This window comes from Canis lupus, chromosome 15 (assembly GCF_003254725.2).
Source record: "Canis lupus dingo isolate Sandy chromosome 15, ASM325472v2, whole genome shotgun sequence".
NCBI classification, from domain to species: Eukaryota; Metazoa; Chordata; class Mammalia; order Carnivora; family Canidae; genus Canis; species Canis lupus.
The window spans coordinates 14,122,317-14,145,854 of record NC_064257.1 but is presented as its reverse complement, the minus strand read 5'-3'; the positions used below and the strand labels follow the sequence as shown (position 1 = coordinate 14,145,854).

At 44.9% G+C, this 23,538-nt stretch overlaps 1 protein-coding gene and 1 pseudogene across 6 annotated transcripts in view; one reads left to right on the top strand and one right to left on the bottom strand.

The window, feature by feature from the left end:
- RAD54L (RAD54 like) overlaps positions 1–23,538 on the top strand; it is a 28,560-nt gene that overhangs the window by 3,274 nt on the left and 1,748 nt on the right. The window contains exons 1-14 of one of the 6 annotated variants that reach the window (XM_049094428.1): positions 5,603–5,741; positions 5,829–5,889; positions 6,607–6,742; positions 7,189–7,258; positions 7,361–7,649; positions 7,874–7,998; positions 14,732–14,882; positions 18,367–18,493; positions 19,692–19,766; positions 19,910–20,040; positions 20,554–20,664; positions 20,813–20,936; positions 21,288–21,366; positions 21,675–21,854. In XM_049094428.1, the coding sequence (XP_048950385.1) occupies positions 5,661–5,741; positions 5,829–5,889; positions 6,607–6,742; positions 7,189–7,258; positions 7,361–7,649; positions 7,874–7,998; positions 14,732–14,882; positions 18,367–18,493; positions 19,692–19,766; positions 19,910–20,040; positions 20,554–20,664; positions 20,813–20,936; positions 21,288–21,366; positions 21,675–21,854 (1,740 nt within the window). In that variant the 5' untranslated portion in view covers positions 5,603–5,660. Of the gene's footprint in view, positions 1–5,602; positions 5,742–5,828; positions 5,890–6,606; positions 6,743–7,188; positions 7,259–7,360; positions 7,650–7,873; positions 7,999–14,731; positions 14,883–18,366; positions 18,494–19,691; positions 19,767–19,909; positions 20,041–20,553; positions 20,665–20,812; positions 20,937–21,287; positions 21,367–21,674; positions 21,855–23,538 lie in introns of those variants that run through there. The other 5 variants (XM_025420227.3, XM_035699284.2, XM_049094429.1 and 2 more) reach the window with 5 other exon arrangements.
- Positions 17,695–18,369, bottom strand: LOC125752580 (60S ribosomal protein L38-like; annotated as a pseudogene).

Sequence of the window (23,538 nt, the reverse complement as noted above, 5' to 3'; positions counted from 1 at the left end):
TCCTAGGAGGGGTTGGGACCCTCTGATTTATAGCCTGTTGGTCAAAAGCATAGGGAGCAACCTGGATTTGGAATTGATGTCTGAAGTGGTGGAGGGAGGCATGTGGGACTGAGCCCCTAACTTGTGGGATCTGATGCTGACTCTAGGTAGATAATGTCAGAATTGAGTTAAATTGTAGGACACAGAGGTGGTACTGAATAATTTCTTGTGTGTGGAAATCCCACACATCTAGTGTCAAGTGAAGTACTGTGGTAGAGTGGGGGAGACACAGGAGTCTGTTTTTACTTTATAAGGATGTTTTGTTTTTTGTTTTTTTTTTAAAGATTTTATTTATTTATTCATGAGAGACAAAAAGAGAGAGACACAGGCAGAGGGAGAAGCAGGGTCTGTGCAGGAAGCCTGACACAGGTCTCGATCCCAGGTCCCCAGGATCATGCCCTGGGCCAAAGGCAGGCGCCAAACCCAGGGATCCCCCTATAAGGACGTTTTGAAGGAAAATGCAAATATGTTGATAGGAATATGTAATGGACGTTAGTTATTTGTACATTCAGGAAACATTTTAAAATTTTTACATAAAACTTGATAAATACAAAGGAATATGTATATAACATGGGAGATATAAAACACAGAATAAACACCTGTGAACCCACCATCCTGCCCTAGAATATCATCAAATCATAATCCCCCCCCAAAAAAAGTCATCCCTTTTCGCATTCTGACAGGTAACCACTATCCTGATTTATCTTCATCATCCCTTTTGTGATAGTTGAACTCTATATAATTCACTAAGTGATAACATTGTTTAATGTATTAAATGCATTTATGTAGTTAACTATTAAGCCTTTAAAAATGATGTGTATGGGGCACCTGAGTAACTCGGTGCCGAGTTCTTGGTTTCAGCTCAGGTCATGATTTCAGGGTCATGACATCAGGCTCCATGCTAAGCAGATTCTGTTTGAGATTTACGCTCTCCCTTGGCCCCTCCCCTTGCATGCATGCTTTCGTTTTTTTTCTCAAATAAATCTTAAAACCACAACAAAAAGATGTGTAGTTCCGTGTAAGTATATGACATAAGTGCAAGTGCAATGTGTTATACAACAGGGGGTCTAACAGTCTGGAAGTTGGTGAAATACCTGAATCTGAGGGATGTGCCAATTAGGTTGAGTCCTCAAGGATGTGAGGAGTCAGCCAGGTAAAAAATAGTGGGCAATGTTCTAGCTAGAGGGGACAGCCTGTGTGAAAGCTGTGGAGGAAGGGGCCTGAAAGGCAAAAGTGCTTCAGGCCTACAAAAATCATAAGGTGTAGCCCTGGAGATGAGCACTTAGTCATAAATGTGTTGAGTTTGAAGCCTTGTAAGATAGGATATTTAGGTTTGGGGATGGTTGCAAATATGGGTAGTTGTGGAGCCTAGGAGGGAGGTAGGCACTGGAAATAGATTTGGGGTCGCTAGCATAGAGATGATGGTTGACTCCTCCAAAGTCTTTTGGAGTGTCAAGGTGAGTGTAGTCAGAGATGCTGAGGGGCAAGCCCTGAGGAACACTGACATTTAAGGAGGTTAAGTAGACAAAGAAGAGCTTATCAGGGGACTGAGCATGAGGTCCTAGAGAGGCAGAATAGTGGGAAAGTGGTGTCATGGTAGTCAAAGGCAGAGAATATTTGAGAAGAATAACCAGCTTTGTCTAGCCAGATAAGGATAGAAACACGTCCACTGGAATTTAGGTCATGTAGGCCATTGGTGATCTTAGAGTCATTTCAGAGGAGTGGAAGATTAAAAAGGGGAGACAGACAACTCTTTCTAGAAGTTTGAAGGGGAGGAGATAAGAGGTCAAAGGAATCTTTGCTTTTGTTTTTTAAAATTTTATTTTTTAAAGATTTTATTTATTTATTCATGAGACACAGAGAAGCAAAGATATAGGCAGAGGGAGAAGCAGGTTCCCTGTGGGGCGCCCAATGTGGAACTCGATCCCAGGACCCCAGGATAACATCCTGAGCCAAAGGCAGACACTCAACCACTGAGCCACCCAGGCGTCCCAAAATTTATTTATTTTAGAGAGAGAGAGTGTGTGCACAGGGGGAGAGGGACAGAGAATCACAGACTCTCTGCCGAGCATGGAGCTGCATCCCAGGACCCTGAGATCATGACCTGAGCTGAAGTCAAGAGTCGGATGCTTAACCGACTGAGCCACCCAGGGGCCTCAAAGGAATTTTTGTTTATAAGACAGGAGAGAGTTAAACTTGTTTTAAATGCTGATGAGAAAGACCCAGTGGAGAGGGAGAGGTTGAGATACAGGAGACATGGGGCAGAACTGATAGAGTGAACGTCCAGAAAAGGGAACCTTTGACCTTGGTGGGGAAGGTGGTTGCTCTCCCCCTTCTATCAGAAGGAAAGGAGGGTATGAGTTTTCCATAACTAAATAAAGAAAGAGCATGCTCTTTCCCATGCCTCTGCCCATCTTATGAGACCAGATTTCAGGAGGCTGGCCATGGTAAGTCTTGTAGGCTGTGTCCTCATGTTTTTGGCCAGGGATGCTCATTCTGCCACAGTGGTCGCACAAGCTTATAGTTCAAAGTCTTGCCTTTTTTTTTTTTTTTTAATTTTTATTTATTTATTATGAGAGACAGAGAAAGAGAGAGGCAGAGACACAGGCAGAGGGAGAAGCAGGCTCCACGCAGGGAGCCTGACGCGGAACTTGATCCCGGGCCCCCAGGATCACGCCCTGAGCCTAAGGTAGACGCCAAACCACTGAGCCACCCAGGTGTCCCCAAAGTCTTGCTTTTTAAATTAAATTCTTGGCTACTCAGAGCCTCAAATCTAGCCTTCTATGTTGACAATTTTGAAAATAATATTTCCTTTTTTGGGGGCGCCTGGCTGGCTCAGTCAGTGGAGCATGACAGTCTTGATCTCAGGGGTTATAGGTTCAAGCCCCATGTTGGGAGTAGAGATTACTAAAAAAAAAAAAACTTTAAAAAATAATACTTCAGTTTTAGTATTGAAGCCAAATTAGATAGGAATTCTCTTTCCTTTCCTTATTTGTTTGTTTAATTAATTTATTTGAGAGAGCATGCATGCGAGAGCTAGGGGAGGGGCAGAGGGAGAAGGAAAGAAGCAGACTCCCTGCTGAGGGTGGAGCCTGATGATGCAGATGATGCAGTGACAATGCAAAAGATGCAATGCAGTGACTCCAAGACCCTGAGATCACAACCTGAGCTGAAATCAAGAAGCTACACTCAACCAGCAGCCACCCAGGTGCCCCATCCTTTTCCTCTCTTTAGACTTAAGGGTGGCTTTGCGTTAGCATTGTTCATATACAAGCTTCTCATTATCATTGCCATTCATAGATAGAATAATCACAGTAATTAAAAATAGTCAATATAAGATTTCATCCAGCTGCAAAGAAATAGGCAAACAATTTGGGCCTTTCTTTGATCCCCCTCCCCCATCATGTTATTTATGTCATGGTCAGTTCTCCACATTATTTTTCTATCTTCTAGTAGATTATCAAATATATTAATTATATTTTTCCTATTTAAAGTACACTGAGTTTCTGGGGGCCTGGGCGGCTCAGTCAGTTAAGTGTCTGCCTTTGACTCATGTCGTGGTCCTGGGATTGAGCCCTGCATCGGGCTCCCGACTCAGTAGGGAGCCTGCTTCTCCCTCTCCTTCTAGGCTCATGCTCTCTGTCTCTCTCTCAAATATATAAAATCTTAAAAAAGTACGCTGAGTTTCTAGAAATTTATAATCTTTGTAGAAATGGGTCGGAATAAAAAGGTACAAAGTTCAGGGCAAGATAGGTTTGCTTTTTCCTTGTTAAACTACCATTTTGCTTGAGGGTAATATTTTTCATTATTTCTTTTTCCAATAATAATGTATTTACATTAAAACTACCTTTAGGGTTTCTGTTCTTATTTTCTCCTTGCTTTCTTGGGTTTCAGCTCTTGTTTTGTAGAGGTTCACAGACCATTGTAATTCCCCAAAGAGCTCAGAGATCTATAGACCAGAAGACCAGAATGTTGATGGGAGCTGTCAGAGTTACCCCAGGAGCTGGTGCTTGGACTCCCCTGCCTGCTCTTCAGCCCCAGCCCCATAGTCCAGTGCTGGTTCCAGGCTGAGGTGCTGGCACAGAGGCTTCTGTAGGCCCTGAGGTGGAGGCAGCAAGGCCACTCTTCTCTACGACCTATGTATGTCTACTTCTTGGCACCCTTGTCCCATTTTTCTTTTGGTGATTTTTTGGCCTTCTCCTATCCTCTTTCTCATGTTCCCTCTCTTGTGCTTTCCCATGGCAAGAAGATGCTGACTCTGGGCTGATCCATATGGCTGTACTTAAACAGGTTGGATTAGGAGGCCATACTGCCCACTGGTTAAAGTAAGGGTCCTGGAAACCAGGAAAGTCCTGCACCCGTCATGGCCCTGTGACTGGGGACAGTGACTTAACCACTCAGTCTCAATATGCCCATCTGGTACAGTGGAGATACCAGTAATAATGGGCCTCATAGTGCTGGTAGTGAGGATTCAATGGCAGCCTGAATGCGGGCATCTCGAGTGCTTAGCACTGCACCTGTTATACACTGTTATAGTCATCATGACTGTTGTCATTTTTGCTGTTGTTAATATTATTTAATAATAATACTGTTCCTGTTACTGCTGCTATTTTTTGAAGGTCTAGTTAGTTCCCAAGGAGGCTGATGTAGTAATTAGATGCAATAGGCAGAACTGTTACAACAAAAGAAATGTGATGTATGCCTGGGAAGATGTAGCCCTGTAGGAGAGTGGTTGTATCCAGACATTGGAGTTGTTAGTACTGGGGTTGGGTAAGTGTGTGGTGCTTTCTTCTTAAGGTGCTGTACCCTAGGGAATAGTTAGTTGTCCTTGTTGGCATGGCCTTTTATGAACAAACGAGTCTAAGCCTTGTGGCTGACGGAAGCTGGGCACTTGCCAGTGGTACTTTGCTGTCCCTGAGTATTTGTAGAATTGTATGTAAAGCCTTAAAGATGAAAACTGTTGTATAAAACCTAATAACCTAATAATGGAGTACATTTCCTTCTGTTCTAGATGCATCTGAGTGAGATGTAATCAAAATATAATGCTCTGAATGTATTACCTTTAAATAGGCATTTTAGGGGGATCCCTGGGTGGCTCGGTGGTTTAGCGCCTGCCTTCGGCCCAGGGTGATCCTGAAGCCCCGGGATCAAGTCCCACATTGGGCCCCCTGCATGGGGCCTGCTTCTCTCTCTGCCTGTATCTGTCTCTGTCTCTGTCTCTGTCTGTCTGTCTCTCTCTCTCTGTCTCTCATGAATAAATAAAAATCTTAAAAAAATTTTTTTAAAAATAGGCATTTTATTTAAAAATTTTTTTTTTTTTTTTTTTTAGTTATGATAGTCACACAGAGAGAGAGAGAGAGAGAGGCAGAGACACAGGCAGAGGGAGAAGCAGGCTCCATGTACCGGGAGCCCGACGTGGGATTCGATCCCCGGTCTCCAGGATCGCGCCCTGGGCCAAAGGCAGGCGCCAAACCGCTGCGCCACCCAGGGATCCCTAAAAAAATTATTTTTAAGGTTTACTTACTTTAGAGAGAGCAAGAAAGTGTGTGCAAGTAGGAGAGGGAGAGAGGGAGGGGAGGAGAGAGAATTTCTGGCAGACTCTCCACTGAGCACAGAGCCTGATGTGGGGCTTGATCCACGACCCCAAGATCATGGCCCGACTGAAACCAAGAGTCAAATGCTCAACTGACTCAGCCACCCAGGTACCCCTAAATAGGCATTTTAGACTGCATTTGTAAAAATATCCTAGAACATCTCTAATCAGTCCTGAATCCCTGTTTCTTTTTTAGGAAGCGTTTATTCGAAGCATTTTGTCAAAGCCTTTTAAAATCCCCATTCCAAATTATCAAGGTAAAAATGGAGACTTTTCTGTTTTTTGAATCAATCATGTTTGAATGTATCTGAATAATTTAAAACCTCTGTTTTTGTGAATATACGCTTACCTTGGAATTGAAGATGCCAGCCCAGTGGTGACAATGTGTGGGGTAACACTCCAGAGGCCTGCATGAAGGTTGTGTTTGATAGCTTCAGCAAGAGCTGCCAGGACTAACTGCCCCTCCTCCTCTTGGTGGGATATGCCAATACTTGGGAAGCTCCTGGGGGCGGGCCCTGGTGGCTGATGGGCCCAGGCTTCATTCAGTCTGAGTGAATTTAGTAGCATCTTGTTTCTGAGGTTGACTGAGGCCTGGGTTCCACAGAGTTTTTCCCTGGCCTGTGTAAGACCTAGCATAGTGCTAAAACGGGCTGGGGAGGGAGGAGGCCAACTCCTAAGAGTTCTTCATCTTCAAAGGCCTCTTTGAGTTTTAGACCTTTCTAGGATTGATTTGAGATGAACAAGACCTGGCCCTCCACAAGTTTATAGTTAAATGGGATAAGTAAGATGTGAAAAACGCTAATCTGAGGCAGACTAGGATAATAGATAGAGGTGCCCAGCTAGGTTTGGAGAGGTTCTGGAAGAGAGAAGGTCATGTGCAAGCTTAGGAAAGGTTATGTGAAGGATAGGCATTTGAGCTGGGCCTAGTGATCTCTTCAATACAGAGGCTCAGGTGACAGATTGTTGGTTTCTAGGTCCCCTGGGCTTTCGGGCATTGGGCCTCAAAAGGGCTGGGGTCCGCCGGGCCCTCCATGACCCCTTGGAAGAAGGTGCCTTGGTTTTGTACGAGCCTCCCCCACTGAGCGCCCATGACCAGATGAAGCTTGACAAGTATGTACATTGGTATTTCTTGGGCAGGTCTAGTCTTCTGTTAAGTGCACGTACCTGGAAGGGCAGAGGGCATTTTGGTGTGATTTTTTTCCTTGGGACTGGCATGTATTCAGAGTGCTGTCATGACCACTGTACCACCATCCAGAGAGTGGGTTAGGTGGGGAAGGAGAATGTGTAGCAAAGAGTTTGTGGGCATGTTTAGTTGGTGGGTGTTCATCTTCTTGCCAAGCTTGCTCAGGGAAGCTGGAGGGATTGATGACATAGGGAACCCTCTCCTCACTTTCTAACTCCTAGAGCAAAAATTTGCTATGGTATGATTATCAGGCCACAAAAGTCCTCTCTTAGGCAGCTGCCTCTGTGGCCTCTGGGTCAGCAGGATACAACTTCCTAAGGGCGTATCCTTGCACATGTCTGAGCTACATGTTTTCTTTGCTGTGTTTTCTTAGGGAAAAACTCCCTGTTCATGTGGTTGTGGATCCTATTCTCAGTAAGGTCTTGCGGCCTCATCAGAGAGAGGTAAAAGGGACTGGGGGGAAAGAGGTATGGGATGGGAGGCTGCCATCCCTGGGGCAGCACCAGTGTGGGTACCAAAGTGGCCTGAATGCTGTTATTCCCCAGGGAGTAAAGTTCCTATGGGAGTGTGTCACCAGTCGGCGTATCCCTGGCAGCCACGGCTGCATCATGGCTGATGAGATGGGCCTGGGCAAGACGCTGCAGTGCATCACGTTGATATGGACGCTTTTGCGCCAGAGTCCAGAGTGCAAACCAGAAATTGACAAGGCAGTGGTGGTGTCACCCTCCAGCCTGGTGAAGAACTGGTACAATGAAGTCGGGAAATGGCTTGGAGGGAGGATCCAACCTCTGGCCATTGACGGAGGCTCTAAGGACGAGATAGACCAAAAGCTAGGTATGGAGCCTTAATAGAGTTGGCTGTACTCTTCCATACAACTTGCTCCTTTCTTGTATATATGCTCACTGATGGCCAGCAGGCTGAGGGCAATGAGGGGGGTGGAAGAGAATTCCCATGGAAAATAGTGGAGATAGTTATTTCCAGGCAAAATTAAAGAATCGGCAAACTCTTTTTCTTTAAGATATTCTAGATTTTTTCCCTTGACATGTTTTCTATTGTAGAAGGATTCATGAACCAGCGTGGAGTCCGAGTGCCTTCTCCCATCCTCATCATTTCCTATGAGACTTTCCGCCTTCATGTTGGAGTCCTCCAGAAAGGAAGTGTTGGACTGGTCATATGTGATGAGGTACTTGGCTCCCAGCAGTCTGGGTGGTAGGAAAAAGTGTTGAAATGTCCTAAGAACTGTCATCTAAGGGCTGTATCAGTTACTGGGGAATATATGTATGTATGTATATAATATGACATATATATATAGATTTATTTTTAGAATGTTTTTTTTTAAAGACGTATGTATTTTTTTATGAGAGAGAGACACACACACAGAGACATAGGCAGAGGGAGAAGCAGGCTTCTCACAGGGAGCCGAGTGCAGGACTCCATCCCGGATCCCGGGATCACACCCTGAGTTGAAGGCAGATGCTCAAGCACTGAGCCACCCAGGTGTCCATATGTATATATTTTTTAAGGTTCTATTTGTTTGAGAAAGCACGAGTGAGATGATTCAAGGGGAGGAGCAGAGGGAGAGAAACAGATTCCCCTCTGAGCAGGGAACCCGATGCTGGGCTCGATCCCAGAACCCCGAAATCATGATGGAGATGAAAGCAGATACTCAGCCAACTGAACCACCCAGGCATCCCAGTCTCTGGGGAATATTAAGGACAGAGCTTGTTGCCTTAGAGGACACAGTGAGAGGGAGAGCCCTTGACGTCAACCTACCAATAGGGATTAAGCATTACTTGGAACTCCCAAGGAGGGTGAGGTACTATGGGCTATTTGGTTTTGTTGCCTTCAGTCAGTATTCTCAGACCAAGGAAATACTTTGAAGGATGGGAGGGATTTGGATGGGTGGAGAGACACAGTACAGTGTTTAAAGGAATAGGTTCTAGAGTCAGAGAGACTTGTATTCAAATTCTGGCTCTTGTAATTACCAGTAAAATGACTTTGACTCGTTGCTAAACCACCTGAGCGGGGCAGCCCCGGTGAGGCTCAGTGGTTTAGTGCTGCCTTCAGCCCAGGGCGTGATCCTGGAGACCAGAGATCGAGTCCCATGTCAGGCTCCCTGCATGGAGCCTGCTCCTCCCTCTGCCTATGTCTCTGCCTCTCTCTCTCTCTCTCTCTCTCTCTGTGTCTCTCATGAATAAATAAATAAATAAAATCTTTAAAAAAAATAAACCACCTGAGCCTCTGTTTCTGAGTTAGTAAAGTGGGATAATAATATTTATAATAATCCTTGAAATAATATTCATGGGATTATTGTGAGGATTAAATGAGGTGAATGAGGGAAAGCTCTTCACACAGTGCCTGGTATGTCATAAGACTTTGGTAATTGTCATAAGACTCTGGTTTTGGTTTTTGGTTTTTGGTTTTTTTGTTTTGCTTTGTTTTAAGATTATTTATTTATTTATTCATGAGAGACAGACACAGGCAGAGGGAGAAGCAGGCTCCATGCAGAGAGCCTGATATGGGACTTGATCCCAGGTCTCCAGGATCACGCCCTAGGCTGATGGTGGCGCTAAACCGCTGAGCCATGCAGGCTGAGCCATCCAGGCCCTGTTATTTTTTTGTTCGAGGCTGGGGAGATGCATGTGAACAGAAACAGGGAAGTCTAGTGTGGACAGTCCATACACCTTATAGTCTGTATAAATTGTATGGGACAAAGAGAAACATGGTAATAATTATTTTCTAGCCTTTTCCACCACAATGCATGAATGGTGGTAGAGATGCTACTACTTGGAAAGGAATGAGGGTGACTGGGAGCTTCCCATTATAAAGAATTCTCCAGGTTTTCAGGGTGCTTAGGTACTCTGAGGCTGCTATCATTGCGCCTCTTGGGAAGAGTGAAGGCCACTCTGCACACCCCTGGGGCTTTAGTGGAGGGGTGGCTGAAAGACTTGGTCCCCTTTGTCAGCTGTTTGGCAAGCTTGACTGTGCTCTGGAAACTATGGATTAGCTCAATATCTAAGGGACTTTTGGGATGCCATGCTTGCTAGTTATGATCTCTTTCCTTATTGTGCTTTTGTCTTTAATGAAGAGTCTGTCATTGTTGGGCATGTGTATCAACTTCTAACACTTTGATGGACTGTTCTTTCTGGTAAGAATAAAGGATTTAGCAGGTTGAGGTGGGTTACATGTATGATAACCCTATGAAGTTCAAGGCCGTGGCCAATCTAGATTTCCTTCTGCTCTGTAGTGTTTCTTTCTCATTCTGTCCTGCTTTCTGAGCTGACTCTGCAGGGCACAAGGGACCAGGCTGCTTCTTGCCACATTGCAGCATCCTGGCCCTCCCATTTACTCATCTACCTTTTTTATTTTTTTAAAGATTTATTTATTTATTTATTTATTTATGAGAGAGAGAGACGGGGAGAGTGCAAGTTAGAGAGCGTGAGCATCAGGAAGAGGGAGAAGCAGACTTCCTGCTGAGCAGGGAGCCCAACGCGGGGCTTAATCCCAGGACCCCGGGATCATGACCTTAGCTGAAGAGAGACACTTAACTGACTGAACCACCCAGGCACCCCACATCTACCTATTTTCATCAGCAGTTTGTCAATTGTGAGAGATATGAGGAAGCCAGTTTGGAAAGATAGCTTACTCTAAGAGGACTTTCTCAGGTTTGGACCCTGGAGAGGGAAGATGCTGCCCCAGGCTTTCCTTCTCCCAGTACCCACAGTGCTTCCTCCCAGTACCTCCAGTGCTTCTCTCTGGCACACAAAATCTTCTTATCCCTATAGTAGTGTGAGTTAGGGCAAGTCAGAAGACTTGGGGTCAGCCTTGGCTGCCACTTATAAGGATACTGTGCAGGTGAGACTGCTCAAGGTCTCAGTTACTTCTGTGTACTAGATGGCATAGGGTCAACCTGAAAAGAATATGATCCAGATCAAGAGAGATCTATGGAAGCATTTTGTAAAGTAGATGAATAGGTGAGGGATTGACATTGTCATTATCATCATCATCTCAGTTTTAGAGGTTAGGAGAAGTGTGATGACTTGCCCAGTTTCCCCCTGTCAGGACCAAGTGAGGTGGGACTTGAATCCAGGCCTGAGATTTTAAGACCTGGCTCTTATCCCTTGGATATAACCCAAAACTTGGTGTGGGAAGTCTGGCTTAGGTATGGGAGGACTGGCCCTGTGTGCCTTATCCAGATCCATATATGTTCCTTTAGAAGAGCTAGAACACACAGCAGGTCAGAAGAAACATGGTGGGGAAATACATAAAAAACAAGAATATTGCTCGTAGGGCTCATGTGTCAGAGAGAAAAGTGGTATTTAATTGTGGCATTGTTTATTGTTTTCAGAAAGAATAAGTGAAGAACTCTGCCAGAACTGAAATTCAGCAGCAGCTTATTAATAAGAGCTCTGGCAACTTTTCATCTGGCCAAATATTTGATTTGCTGAATTGTCAGAGTTTGGGTTTTATTTATTTATTTATTTTTAAGATTTTGTTTTTGGGGCACCTGAGTGGCTCACTTGGTTGAGCGTCAACTCTTGATCTCAGCTTGGGTCTTAATCTCAGGGTCATGAGTTTGGGCCCCTCATTGGGCTCTGCACAGGATGTGGAGCCTACTTGAAAAAAAAAAAAAAGAGGGGCACCTGGCTAGCTCAGTGGTTAAGCATCTGGCTCAGGTGTGATCTTGGGGTCCTGAAATCGAGTCCCCCATCAGGATCCCCACAGGGATGCCTGTTTCTCCTTCTATAAAATATTATTTTTAAGCAATCTCTAAACCCAGTGTGGGACTTGAAATCATGACCATGAGATCAAGAAGAGCACATTCCTCTGACTGAACCAGCCAGCCACTCCAGAGAGTTTGGGTTTTAAATCTCTGGGTGATAGTGGAAGGAGGTGGGTCTGAAGTCTGGGTATTCTCATAAGGAGCTGGGATTGGCTTTCCCTTCCACAGAGACCCACAAGGATAATGTGTCAGCTCAGTTCATTTACTGGATTATTTATTAAGTGCCTATTATGTGTCAGGTCCTGGGGGTCCCATGATGCCTCCCCTCAGGGAGCTTCAGTTTAGGGGGACCCAGTTGTTGACACCTATTTCCCTAGGGTCTTTTGGGTAATTTCCTCACAAGTTTCATTTCCCTCTTGGGCTCCAGATCTGAGCCTTCTCTCCTTCAGGGCTAGTGCTTATAGCCTCTAGTCATTTTTAGTTTTTTAATTTGTTTTGGATGTCTTAAATATTTTTTGAGATGTAATTGATATATAACATTGCACTAGTTTTAGGTATACAACATGCAGTCATTTTTTTATTTTTTTAAGATTTTATTTATTTATTTATTCATGAGAGACAGAGGGAGAGGCAGAGACACAGGCAGAGGGAGAAGCAGGCCCCATGCAGGGGGCCTGACGTGGGACTCGATCCTGGGTCTTCAGGATCAAGCCCTGGGCTGAAGGCGGCGCTAAACCGCTGAGCCACCCGGGCTGCCCCATGCAGTCAGTTTTAAAGATTGAAATTCTATGCCTAATTCTTCTTTAATAGCAATACTGATTATTCATTCATTCATTTCATTCAACAGACATTTACTGAACAGTTTTCTGTCCTATGCACCAAATTATATAGAGGCAAATCTGACATGGTTTCTTTTTCTTTTTTTTCTTTTTTTTTTTAAGATTTTATTTATTTATTCATGAGAGACAGAGAGAGGCAGAGACACAGGCAGAGGGAGAAGCAGGCTCCATACAGGGAGCCCGATGTGGGACTCGATCCCGGGTCTCCAGATTACACCCTGGGCTGAAGGCAGCGCTAAACCGCTGAGCCACCGGGGCCGCCCGACATGATTTCTGCTTTAAGAAGTTCCTGTCTAGGGATCCCTGGGTGGCGCAGCGGTTTGGCGCCTGCCTTTGGCCTAGGGTGTGATCCTGGAGACCTGGGATCAAATCCCACATCACCGGGCTCCCGGTGCATGGAGCCTGCTTCTCCCTCTGCCTATGTCTCTGCCTCTCTCTCTCTCTCTCTGTGGCTATCATAAAAAAAAAAAAAATTAAAAAAAAAATTAAAAAAAAAAAAAAGTTCCTGTCTAGCTGAGGAGATTAAGTATAGTAGAGTATGGGGATCCCTGGGTGGCGCAGCAGTTTAGCGCCTGCCTTTGGCCCAGGGCGTGATCCTGGAGACCCGGGATCGAATCCCACGTCAGGCTCCCGGTGCATGGAGCCTGCTTCTCCCTCTGCCTATGTCTCTGCCTCTCTCTCTCTCTCTCTCTCTCTCTCTGACTCATAAATAAATAAAAAAAAAAAATTAAAAAAAAAGATTTATAAGTATAGTAGAGTATGATTAGTCTCTAGTATATATAGCAGTAGATGAGAGACAGAGTAGTACAAGTGCTTGGAACCACACATACCTGAGTTCAAATCCTAGTTCTGCTATTTACTACCAGTGTGATTTTGGAAAACTGTTCACCTTTCTGACCTTCATTTTCTCTAAAATAGGTATTACAATTCCCACTCATCTGATTGTTATCTGGATTACAGAAGAGAATATAAGGGAAGTGCTTCCTATTAGTACAGTGCCTGGCACTTTGAAAAGATTCAGCAAACAACTATTATGTACGGAGCGCCATAGGAGTGAGGAAGTGGGAGAGACCAACGAGCTGGGGTCATTGAGGAAGGCTTTGCAAAGGAGATGACCTTTGAGGAATTGGCCTGTGGGAGAGAATTCTGGGCAGAGAAATGGCATGGGCAAAGAGACCTAAGGAAATCCAGCATGAAGAGTTATAGCTTCTTGGACTAAGACCAGCTGTGGAGAATTGTCAGAGAAGTTAGTTGGGGTCTTACTGAGAAATGCTAAAGTAATGAGCTTGGACCTGATCCTAGAGACAGGAGGTTCAGTAAAGAGTCTGTGTTTAATTCCATTGTACAAGGCTGACCAGAGGGGGGGCATGCTGACTTGTTCATTCTTTCATTGGTGATTGCATTTTGAATGTCTTGCTCAGTACAGGCTGAAATGGGGCCTGTGGATGGAAGAGGCACAGACCTGATCTTGCCCATGTGGTTCTTGGGGAAAGAGGGAAGATAATAGGGTCCTTTACAACCCTCTTGAAAAAGGCTTAAAAAAGAGAGATAAAACAGTGGTGTATATGAGGGATGGGTGACAGGGAGAATAGGGATTGGGGAACAGCTGCAAAAGGAGGCAGGGAGAGGCTCTTTTTTTTTTTTTTTTTAAACTTTTTTTATTTATTTATGATAGTCACACACACACAGAGAGAGAGAGAGAGGCAGAGACACAGGCAGAGGGAGAAGCAGGCTCTATGCACCGGAAGCCCGACGTGGGATTCGATCCTGGTTCCCCAGGATCGCGCCCTGGGCCAAAGGCAGGCGCTAAACCGCTGCGCCACCCAGGGATCCCGGGAGAGGCTCTTTAGGTATATGAGCTGTGGATTCTGCAGGGAGAGGGAAGGAGGAGCCTGGGCCAAGTCCCTTTAGCTCTCACAGCTGAGAGATGGCCTGTAGACCAATCCAGAAGGCATCTGGCTCCGGAGGTTCTGGGCTGGTTTGGCTTATGGGGAAGGAGGATTCCCTGAAAACAGGAGTCTAGAACATGGCTAAATGTCTGTGAAGAGGATAGGCAGCCTGCTAAGGCTCTGGAGGTTGGGGCGGGGAAAAGGAGGGTAGATAATGGAATCTAGGAAATCCTTGCTTTATGGATGTAGCACTGGTGGTCTGGAAACTAACAGTCTCTCTCTTGAACCTGACTTTTCTCCCTAGGCAAGCAGGTAAATTCTCATTCTTGTTGCACTCTACCCAGTTCCCAAGATCCTAGGACCTGTAATGTTTATGATTCCTCTTTCCCTGTTTACACAAGACTTTGCTATCATGAGGGATTCCACATCATGCCGAGGCCTAAGTGAAAATTAATTTCCTTGCAGGGACACAGACTTAAGAACTCTGAGAATCAGACTTACCAGGCCCTGGACAGCTTGAACACCAGCCGACGGGTGCTTATCTCTGGGACCCCCATCCAGAATGATCTCCTTGAGTATTTCAGCTTGGTACATTTTGTTAATTCAGGCATTCTGGGTAAGAAACCAGCCTTGTCTGCTACATTGGAAAGGAGCCTTGCTTTGGCCTTGGGAATGTAACTCTAGCTGAAGAGAGAAAGGAGGGAATGTTAGTTATATGTAGGTCACTAGGCACTCTTGTAGGAAGGCTGCTTTTGTCAGGGAGTAATTTAGCCATTGGGGGGGACCTTGGTGCTACTGAACAACTCAACAAGGCCCAGTCCAGCTATTTTTCTACTGCAGAGGTGGCAGGGGCTATGCACAATGTGGTGTGACAATGAGCTGGGGATGGAAACACTACCCCAGGCATTTTTGCTCATCACAGCCTAGCTGCCTCACAAGAGCATTGGCCTTAAGGCAGTTGGTCTTGGACAGTTTTTGTTTTTGTTGGTTAACTGCCTTTTAGTGTACAGTTCAGTATCATTTTTTTAAAGGATTTTATTTATTCATGAGAGACATAGAGAGGCAGAGACACAGGCAGAGGGAGAAGCAGGCTCCATGCAGGGAGCCCAGGATCATGCCCTGAGCCCAAGGCAGATGCTTAACCACTGAGCCACCCAGGCGTCCCTCAGTATCATTAAATATGCTTACATTGTTGTGCAGCCATCACCACCATCCATCTCCAGAACTATTTTTATCTTGAAGAATTGAAATGCTACCCATTAAACAATAACTCCGTTGTCCCTTCCCCCCAGCCTTTAGCAACCACAGGTAGGTAGTTCTTGCACATAAGTATCTGTGGGAGGGTTTGTTCGTGCCACCCCAACTTGCCAGTGCTCAGGAAGAGAACTTTACATGAGAACCAGCTAAGTAGCAAAATTTTCATAAAGTTAACACATTGGTGTAACCACTATCAGATCAATTACTGCCACCATCTCTGCAGTAGAGTACCTCCCCATTTTTTTAATATTTTATTTACTAATTTAGAGAGAGTGAGCAAGTGAACACAAGTGGGAAGGGGCAGAGGGAGAGGGAGAAAAAGAATTCCAAACAGACTCCGTGCTAAATGTGGAGCCCAGTGTGGGGGCTTGATCCCAGTACCCTAAGATTGTGACCTGAGCCAAAACAAGAGTCAGATTCCCAATCAAGCCACCCGGGTGCTCCTAGCAGCACCCTCTTCTAATCACTGTTCTCTCCTTTTCCCTGGGAAGCACACTCTTCTGACACCTGATTGGTTTTTGCCTATTTTTGACTTTATATAAATGGAATAATACAGTATATATTCCTTGGCTAAATAATATACAGTATATATTCCTGTTTCTTTTGTTCAACATTATGTTTATGAGATTCATCCATGTTGTTGCTCCTGGCAGTTAATTTTTTTCTTTGTATACTAATCTCTTCTTTTGTTTGTTTTTTGAGAGAGGGGAGCAGAAGGTAGAGGGAGAGAGAATCTTAAGCAGGTTTCATGCCCAGCACAAGCCTGATGTGGGTCTCAACCCCACAACCCTGAGATCACCACCTGAGCTGAAATCAAGAGTTGGATACTTAACCCAACTGAGCCACGCACATCCCCTTATACTATTCCATTTTTATGAATATACTATAATATTTTTTGTGTGTTCTGGTGATGGACAGTTGAGTTTCCAGTTTTTCATTCTTTTGAATAATGTTGCTGTGAACATTCTTGTATGTCTTTACCTGAGCATAATGTACATTTCTTTTGTGTAAATATGCATTCTCTGTCCTGCAAGTGGAATTGCTAGGTCATATGCTATGCATGTGTTCAGCTCTATTTTATTTTATTTTTTTTTAATTTTTTATTTATTGATGAATCAGAGAGAGAGAGAGAGAGAGAGGCAGAGACACAGGCAGAGGGAGAAGCAGGCTCCATGCACCGGGAGCCCGACGTGGGATTCGATCCCGGGTCTCCAGGATCACACCCTGGGCCAAAGGCAGGCGCTAAACCGCTGCGCCACCCAGGGATCCCTGTGTTCAGCTCTAGTAGTGATTATGCCAGTAGTATAAGAGAATTCCAGTAGCTCTATGTCAGGGGTCAGCAAATTTTTTCTTAAGTGGCTAAATAGTATTTTAGACTTGCAGGCCATACTGTCTACTCAGCGCTGCTACTATGGCAAGAAAGCAGCCATAGAATGTAAATGAATGGACGTGGTTGTGTTCTAATAAAACTTTATTTAAAGAAACAAATGGCTGGCCCACGGCTGTAGTTTGCCGACCTCTGCTCTCTATCATGACCACTATTTATCTTGAGAGATTTTTAAAAATTTTAGTCATTAGGTGGGTTTTCGGTGATACCTGATACCATTTGCCTAATGTTGAATAAATTGAACACCTTTTATTGTATTTATTGGCCACTGGAGATCCTCATTTGTGAGATACCTGACTTTTTTATTCCTGGCCAAAAGAAAACTCAGTACTCAGTAGCAGTCACTGCCTATCTCTCCTTTCCCTCAAACTCTGACAGTCGCCAGTCTGCTCTGTCTCCGTGGACTTGCCTATTCTGACATTTCATATAAATGGACCATACAGTATGTGACCTTTTGCATCTCACTTTTACTTAGTGTATGTGATGTTTCATCCATCACATCCACCTGTTGTAGCAGGTATCAGTACTTCATTGTACATCCATCCATCCACCTGTTGTAGCAGGTATCATTCATTCATTGCACTGGTTCATGCTACTTCATCTCTTACAAGCAGCCTATAGATGGGCTTTAAAAAAAATTCCAGGGCAGCCCTGGTGGTGCAGTGGTTTAGCGCCGCCTGCAGCCCGGGGTGTGATCCTGGAGACCCAGGATCGAGTCCCGCGTTGGGCTCCCTGCATGGAGCCTGCTTCTCCCTCTGCCTGTATCTCTGCCTCTTCTCTCTCTTTCTCTGTGTCTCTATGAATAAATAAGTAAAAAATCTTAAAAAAATCCAGTCTGACAATTGTCTTTTAATTGGATTATCTGGTCCACTTATATTTAATGTAATTAGGTATGTATTTGAATGTTAATCTGTCTCTGAGGCCTTTCAGTCCCCACTTGCTTTGCTAGCTCTCTGATCCGTTCAAACAAAATTGCCTGTAATTGTCCAGCTTTGTTCTTGACAGGAAGGTGGTCTATAACAAAGTAGTCTGTCATTATTGGCAGTGAGATAATCATTCCTTTTTTACATTCTTTTTTTTTTTTTTAATTTTTAAAATTTTAGTATAGTTCAGATCACTGTGTTAGGTTCATTTCAGCTCTTTGACTGCCAAACCTAGGGACAGGGATTGCTTCAGTTTCTCTGTCTTCTCTTTGTATGTGATGACCAAGATATAAAGGTATCTGCTCCAACAAACTCTAAACTTCACTTTACTCATATGTTTCTTGATCTTGACAGGTTTGGCATCCTTTGCCTGGCCATGAGCAGCAAGTCCTTGATTTCTTCCATTTTGTGAAACATGCCCCATGGGAGTGCGTGGCTGGCACAGCGTGACTACAAGCGAGGAGGGAAAAGAACGAGTCTTCCCTCTTTTTACATTCTTTAATGCTTTAATTTTCCCTTTTCTCTTGTCTTAGGAACTGCCCATGAGTTCAAGAAGCATTTCGAATTGCCAATTTTGAAGGGTCGAGATGCAGCTGCCAGTGAGGCGGACAGACAGCTAGGCGAAGAGCGGCTGCGGGAGCTCACCAGCATTGTGAATAGGTAATGGCAGGGTGGGGGCTGGGCTAGGCAGCAGCACCTTTCTTCAGGACTTTCCCCCAAGTTAGGTCATCAGAATTGCCTACTCAACCATCCAAGTCCAATCTTTCGGGGCCTTGGCCTATAAGGGCTGGGATTCTAGGGAGTGGGATCTGTGCCCTGATCAGGGTCACTGAATAAATGGAGGTGTCTTGCAGGCCAAGTCCTTGCTTTCTTCCTGGCCTAGGTTCTTTTATCTGGTTTGGGGCTGCTTAGCATCATATTGAGGAAGCTTTTCTCTGATGTCGCTAGATTCCCTGAGCAAAGCTTCCTGTCAATTGGTCTCAGAGTTAAAGCACCAGCCTTCCCTTCTCAGGCCGCATAGCCTTCTTTGACAGTTAGAAATAGATCTGAAGGAGGGATGTGGCTCCCAGACTAAGAAGGCTTTTCCATAGTGTCCACATAATCCAGGGGACAAGTACATCTGGGACTCCTCTGTTGTAGGTAATACACTTGATGGTTTATATCCTGGGGTCCTGTCTCCTCCCCTCCCCCCCAATTTTAGATGGTAGGAAAGAGAATCACTGCGTTCTTAGCAGCTACTCCTTAGGTGTCTAATCCCTGTCCTTCCTAGTCTGCTAGGAGGTATGAGCTTAGTTTCTTTGAACCTTGGGCCAAGTGGTATTTGGGCAAATGCAAACAAAAACTCCCCTAAGGATTTAGTGGTTTGCAGCTTGCTTTCCCTGTCTGAGCACCAGACTCAGTGGGAGGTCTTGGCCTTCTCTTGAAGACCAGCTAAACTTTTGAAGAGGAAGACAAAGCGTTGTCAATGTAAGGTAGGTTGTTTGAAAGGGTCTTTGTTCCCATGACTGAGACCCTCATAAAGATTTCTTTGCCAGGGGGATCCCTGGGTAGCTCAGCAGTTTAGTGCCTGCTTTCAGCCCAGGGCATGATCCTGGAGTTCCAAGATCGAGTCCCGCATCGGGCTCCCTGCATGGAGCCTGCTTCTCCCTCTGCCTGTGTCTCTGCGCCCCTCTCTTTCTCTCTCTCTCATGAATAAATAAATAAAATCTTAAAAAAAAAAAAAGTTTTCTTTGCCATAGGGCTGGTGGTTCTCTGACATCCAAAGGTAGTCTTTTGGATTCTTTGGGTGGTAGCTTTTATTCCAGTAGTTAATATGGCATTTTTACCAGCCTCTTGTCTTTTTACCCTGTCTTCCTAGGTGTTTGATACGGAGGACATCTGATATCCTTTCTAAATACCTGCCTGTGAAGATTGAGCAGGTGGTTTGTTGTAGGTACTGAACTCAACTGAGGAGGGGGTATAGAGTGAGTGTGTAAAAAAAAAGCTCAGCCTTTGAGCCTGGCTGGGCTTTCATGGTGTCTTCAGGGCTGAAGTGTGGTCCAGCCTTTCCCACTGACCCAGCTGTTCTTTTTTCAGGCTGACACCCCTTCAGACTGAATTATACAAGAGGTTTCTGAAACAGGCCAAGCCAGCAGAAGAGTTGCGTGAGGGCAAGATGACTGTGTCTTCCCTTTCTTCCATCACCTTACTAAAGAAGCTTTGTAATCGTGAGTTGGGTCCATGTCCTGAGGTCCTCTAAGAGTACGTAAGGAAGGATAGGCTCCTATATGGTTCAGGCATCTTCCAAATTTGTTTAGAGTCCTCATAAAGGCCACATGTGATTCTAGCCCTTCCCGAGGTATGAACCCTACATTGTGTACTCCGTAAACCAGACCCTTTGTTTGGGAAAGTTTACCTTATCCTCTGCCCAACCGATGCTTGGTGTATGTGAGACTCTGTATGCGTCTGTGCATGCATATGTACATAATAAAATGTTAGGAAGAAAATTAGCAAACCTTGCCCTCTCTTGGTATAGTTCCGTTTTTGTTGGGAGAACACACTAACTAGTGAGCAGGATTGTCCAGATGGAACGGACTGTATCCTGGGATTTGGGCCCAAGCAAGTCTGGGGCTGAGGAAGGTCTGCTGAGTAGGCTTCTAGAGGGGGTTCCCATGAACATTGAAGTGGAAATTCCCGAAAGCATCATAACTGGCATTTTGTGTTTTGTTTTTGTTTTTCAGATCCAGCTCTAATCTATGACAAGTGTGTGGAAGAGGAGGATGGCTTTGAAGGTGCTTTGGAAATATTCCCCCCTACTTATAGCGCCAAGGCACTAGAGCCCCAGCTGTCAGGTAAGCCAGTCTTTGGGCTCCTTTCGGGGAGGGTGGGAGATTGTCTCTTTGTGCTGATGTATCCTTGCCTCAAGGCTTGATATCAAGAGTAAGATTCCTGGGGCACTGGGATGGCCTGTTGAGGACTAATGCTTGCTGACTTCTCCAGGTAAGATGCTGGTCCTTGATTACATTCTGGCAGTGACCCGAAGCCGCAGCAGTGACAAAGTAGTGCTGGTGTCCAATTACACTCAGACATTGGACCTCTTTGAGAAGCTCTGTCGGGCCCGAAGGTAGGAAAGAGCCTAATTGGTTTACTAAAGTGGTGCCTCCCCAACTGTCCTGCTAGGAAGAGTTGGTGTTCTGACTGGTGGATATGGGCCAAGATGTGGGTATGGGAGGAGCTTCCCAGAAAACATCTGTTGTTTTATTTCTGTGATGGTCCCAGTTCCACCTCTAAGCAGAATAGCCCCCTAGTCCTTCAGGTAATCCCAGTGAACAGAGTCCTGGGCCCTAGCTCCCTGCCTGTCCCTTTGGGAGTTTAGGGCCCCAGGCTGTACACAAATAGCCTCAAGCATTGTTTAGTTCCTTTAGTAGCAGGGCTCTGCACCTTCTTGTGTTTTGATCTTTGGATTCCCCTTCAGGTACTTATATGTCCGCTTGGATGGCACAATGTCCATTAAGAAGCGAGCCAAGGTTGTGGAACGCTTTAACAATCCGCTGGTAAATGTACAACCTCTGTTCCCACACTACCAATGCAGTACCATCAGAATCAAGGGGTGATAGGGAAGCTATAAGGGTGCTCTGCTTTAGGGTCTCTTTGATTTTTCCTTTTTTCCCCCTCCTTTTCTGCTGGGTGTGGCAGGGTTAGGTTGGTTGGTGATGGCGGGGTGGGGAAATTAGTAGGCAGACAAATTAGTGGTCTTTACAGCATAAGAATACAGATGTGTGAGAGAACAGTCGGCTGGGTTGAGTAGGATTCTAGTTCAGGCTGCACGAGGTTCTTCTTCTCTTGCTTCCTCTCTTTCCAGAGCCCTGATTTTGTCTTCATGCTAAGCAGCAAAGCTGGAGGCTGTGGCCTCAATCTCATCGGGGCTAACCGACTGGTCATGTTTGACCCTGACTGGAACCCAGCCAATGATGAACAAGCCATGGCCCGGGTCTGGCGTGACGGTCAAAAGAAGACCTGCTATATCTATCGCCTGCTGTCTGTAAGGATGGTGACAGTGGTCATAGTAGGAGTGGGTCATGAGATCTTCAGGACCATCTTATGTTTTTCTCAGTGCCTCTTATTGGCCCCTCTGCCTCTAGCAGTAGCCAGGCTATAGGCTTAGCCAGTCCTTTATTCTGTTCTTTCTTCCTCTTTCCACCCCATTTCTTCAAAACCTTACTATGCCGTCTGGACACCTGTTCTATGGTTAACAAACCCCTGCAGCCTCTTCCCACCTGCTTTCCCTCATACCTGATTTCTGTCTGGCCACTTGGCTTGTAATCTTCTTAACAGTCCCTGTGTCCCATGGGGCTAAGAAGTGGTGTTGGCATTAGCCAAGTGCTGTGTTGTCATTCAGACCATCCACCTATAGTTCTCTTTTAAAGCTCATGTTATCTGACTTCACTACTCTTTTCTTCCTTGTTATAGTCCTCTATCCTATGCTGTTTTCCTAATTCATTGATGACTTTGGATGCCAGCCCAGTCTTCATTTTTTTCCCAAATCATCTTGACTTCAAGGACCATGGAGTTATCTAGCACTCTTGCCCTTCATGTTTCTTTGACCTCCTAATACCTCTCATTTAACTACTCCCAAGCCCATACTCTAGAACTTAAATAGTACCAAAACTATACCTAGTACCCAGAACTTTAATAGCTATCATTCTATTCTCACTTCCTATCCTTCCAACTTTCTCATACCCATGAGACACACCCATCTCATACCCACCCAGATACACATTTTATCTGCTTCAACCTAATGTGCTTTGTACCCTACCTCCCCCCAATCTGGCTTGACTTCTCTTTCTGTTTGGCTTGATTCCTACTATGTATCCTTTCAGCCACTCTTTCCGTAATACCTTCTCCACTTGGATAATTACAGCTGTTCTCAGCTTCTGCACCAGATAAAATGTGCAGGTATAGATCATCACTATTACAACATTCACATGTTCCATTTTGGGCTGGGTTGTATCTCGTTTCTTTCAACAGCCACTTCAAGCCTTCACCACTTGCCTCAAGTTTCTTACCTAACCCTCATTAGGGTCTCTCATTTCTTTTTTGCAGAGACCTTGTCTTCTACTTTACAGAAAATGCAGGCTACCAGGCTTGAATTTTCTAGCCTTTCTTTTGTAAATCTCCACACCTGCTCTTCCCTTCCCATTTCAGAGGAAGATAATTTCCTTCTTTGTTTGAGGCTTATCATTCTAGCCTTGCCCTAGACTGTTTCCCATCCTTTCCTTTCTTAGTTAAATTTTCCTTTATTTCCCCAGGTCTATAAGCATGCTCGAGTAGTGCTCACCTTAAAACAGTTTCTTAATCTTCTGTCCAGTTGTAGCCACTACTTTGGGTTACTTTCTATTTCTTCACAGTCACATTTTTCCAAAGCTCACAAACTAACTTCACTTCCTCACGTTCCACTCACTTATCAGACCACTTATGCCATTCAGCCTGCTTTTGAATGTACTGTTGGCTTCCTAATTGCCAAAACAAGAAACTCTTGATATTTTTCCTCTGAGTATCTGACACTGTTGACCACTAATCTTTAAAATTCTGTTTGCTTTGGAAATTCCACTCTGGTTTTCCTATCTCTGTGATTATATACACTCATTATATTGACAGATCTCTAAATTTTTAGCCTGGATCTCTTACCTGGGTTCTAGACCCACATTTCCATCCCATGTTGTACA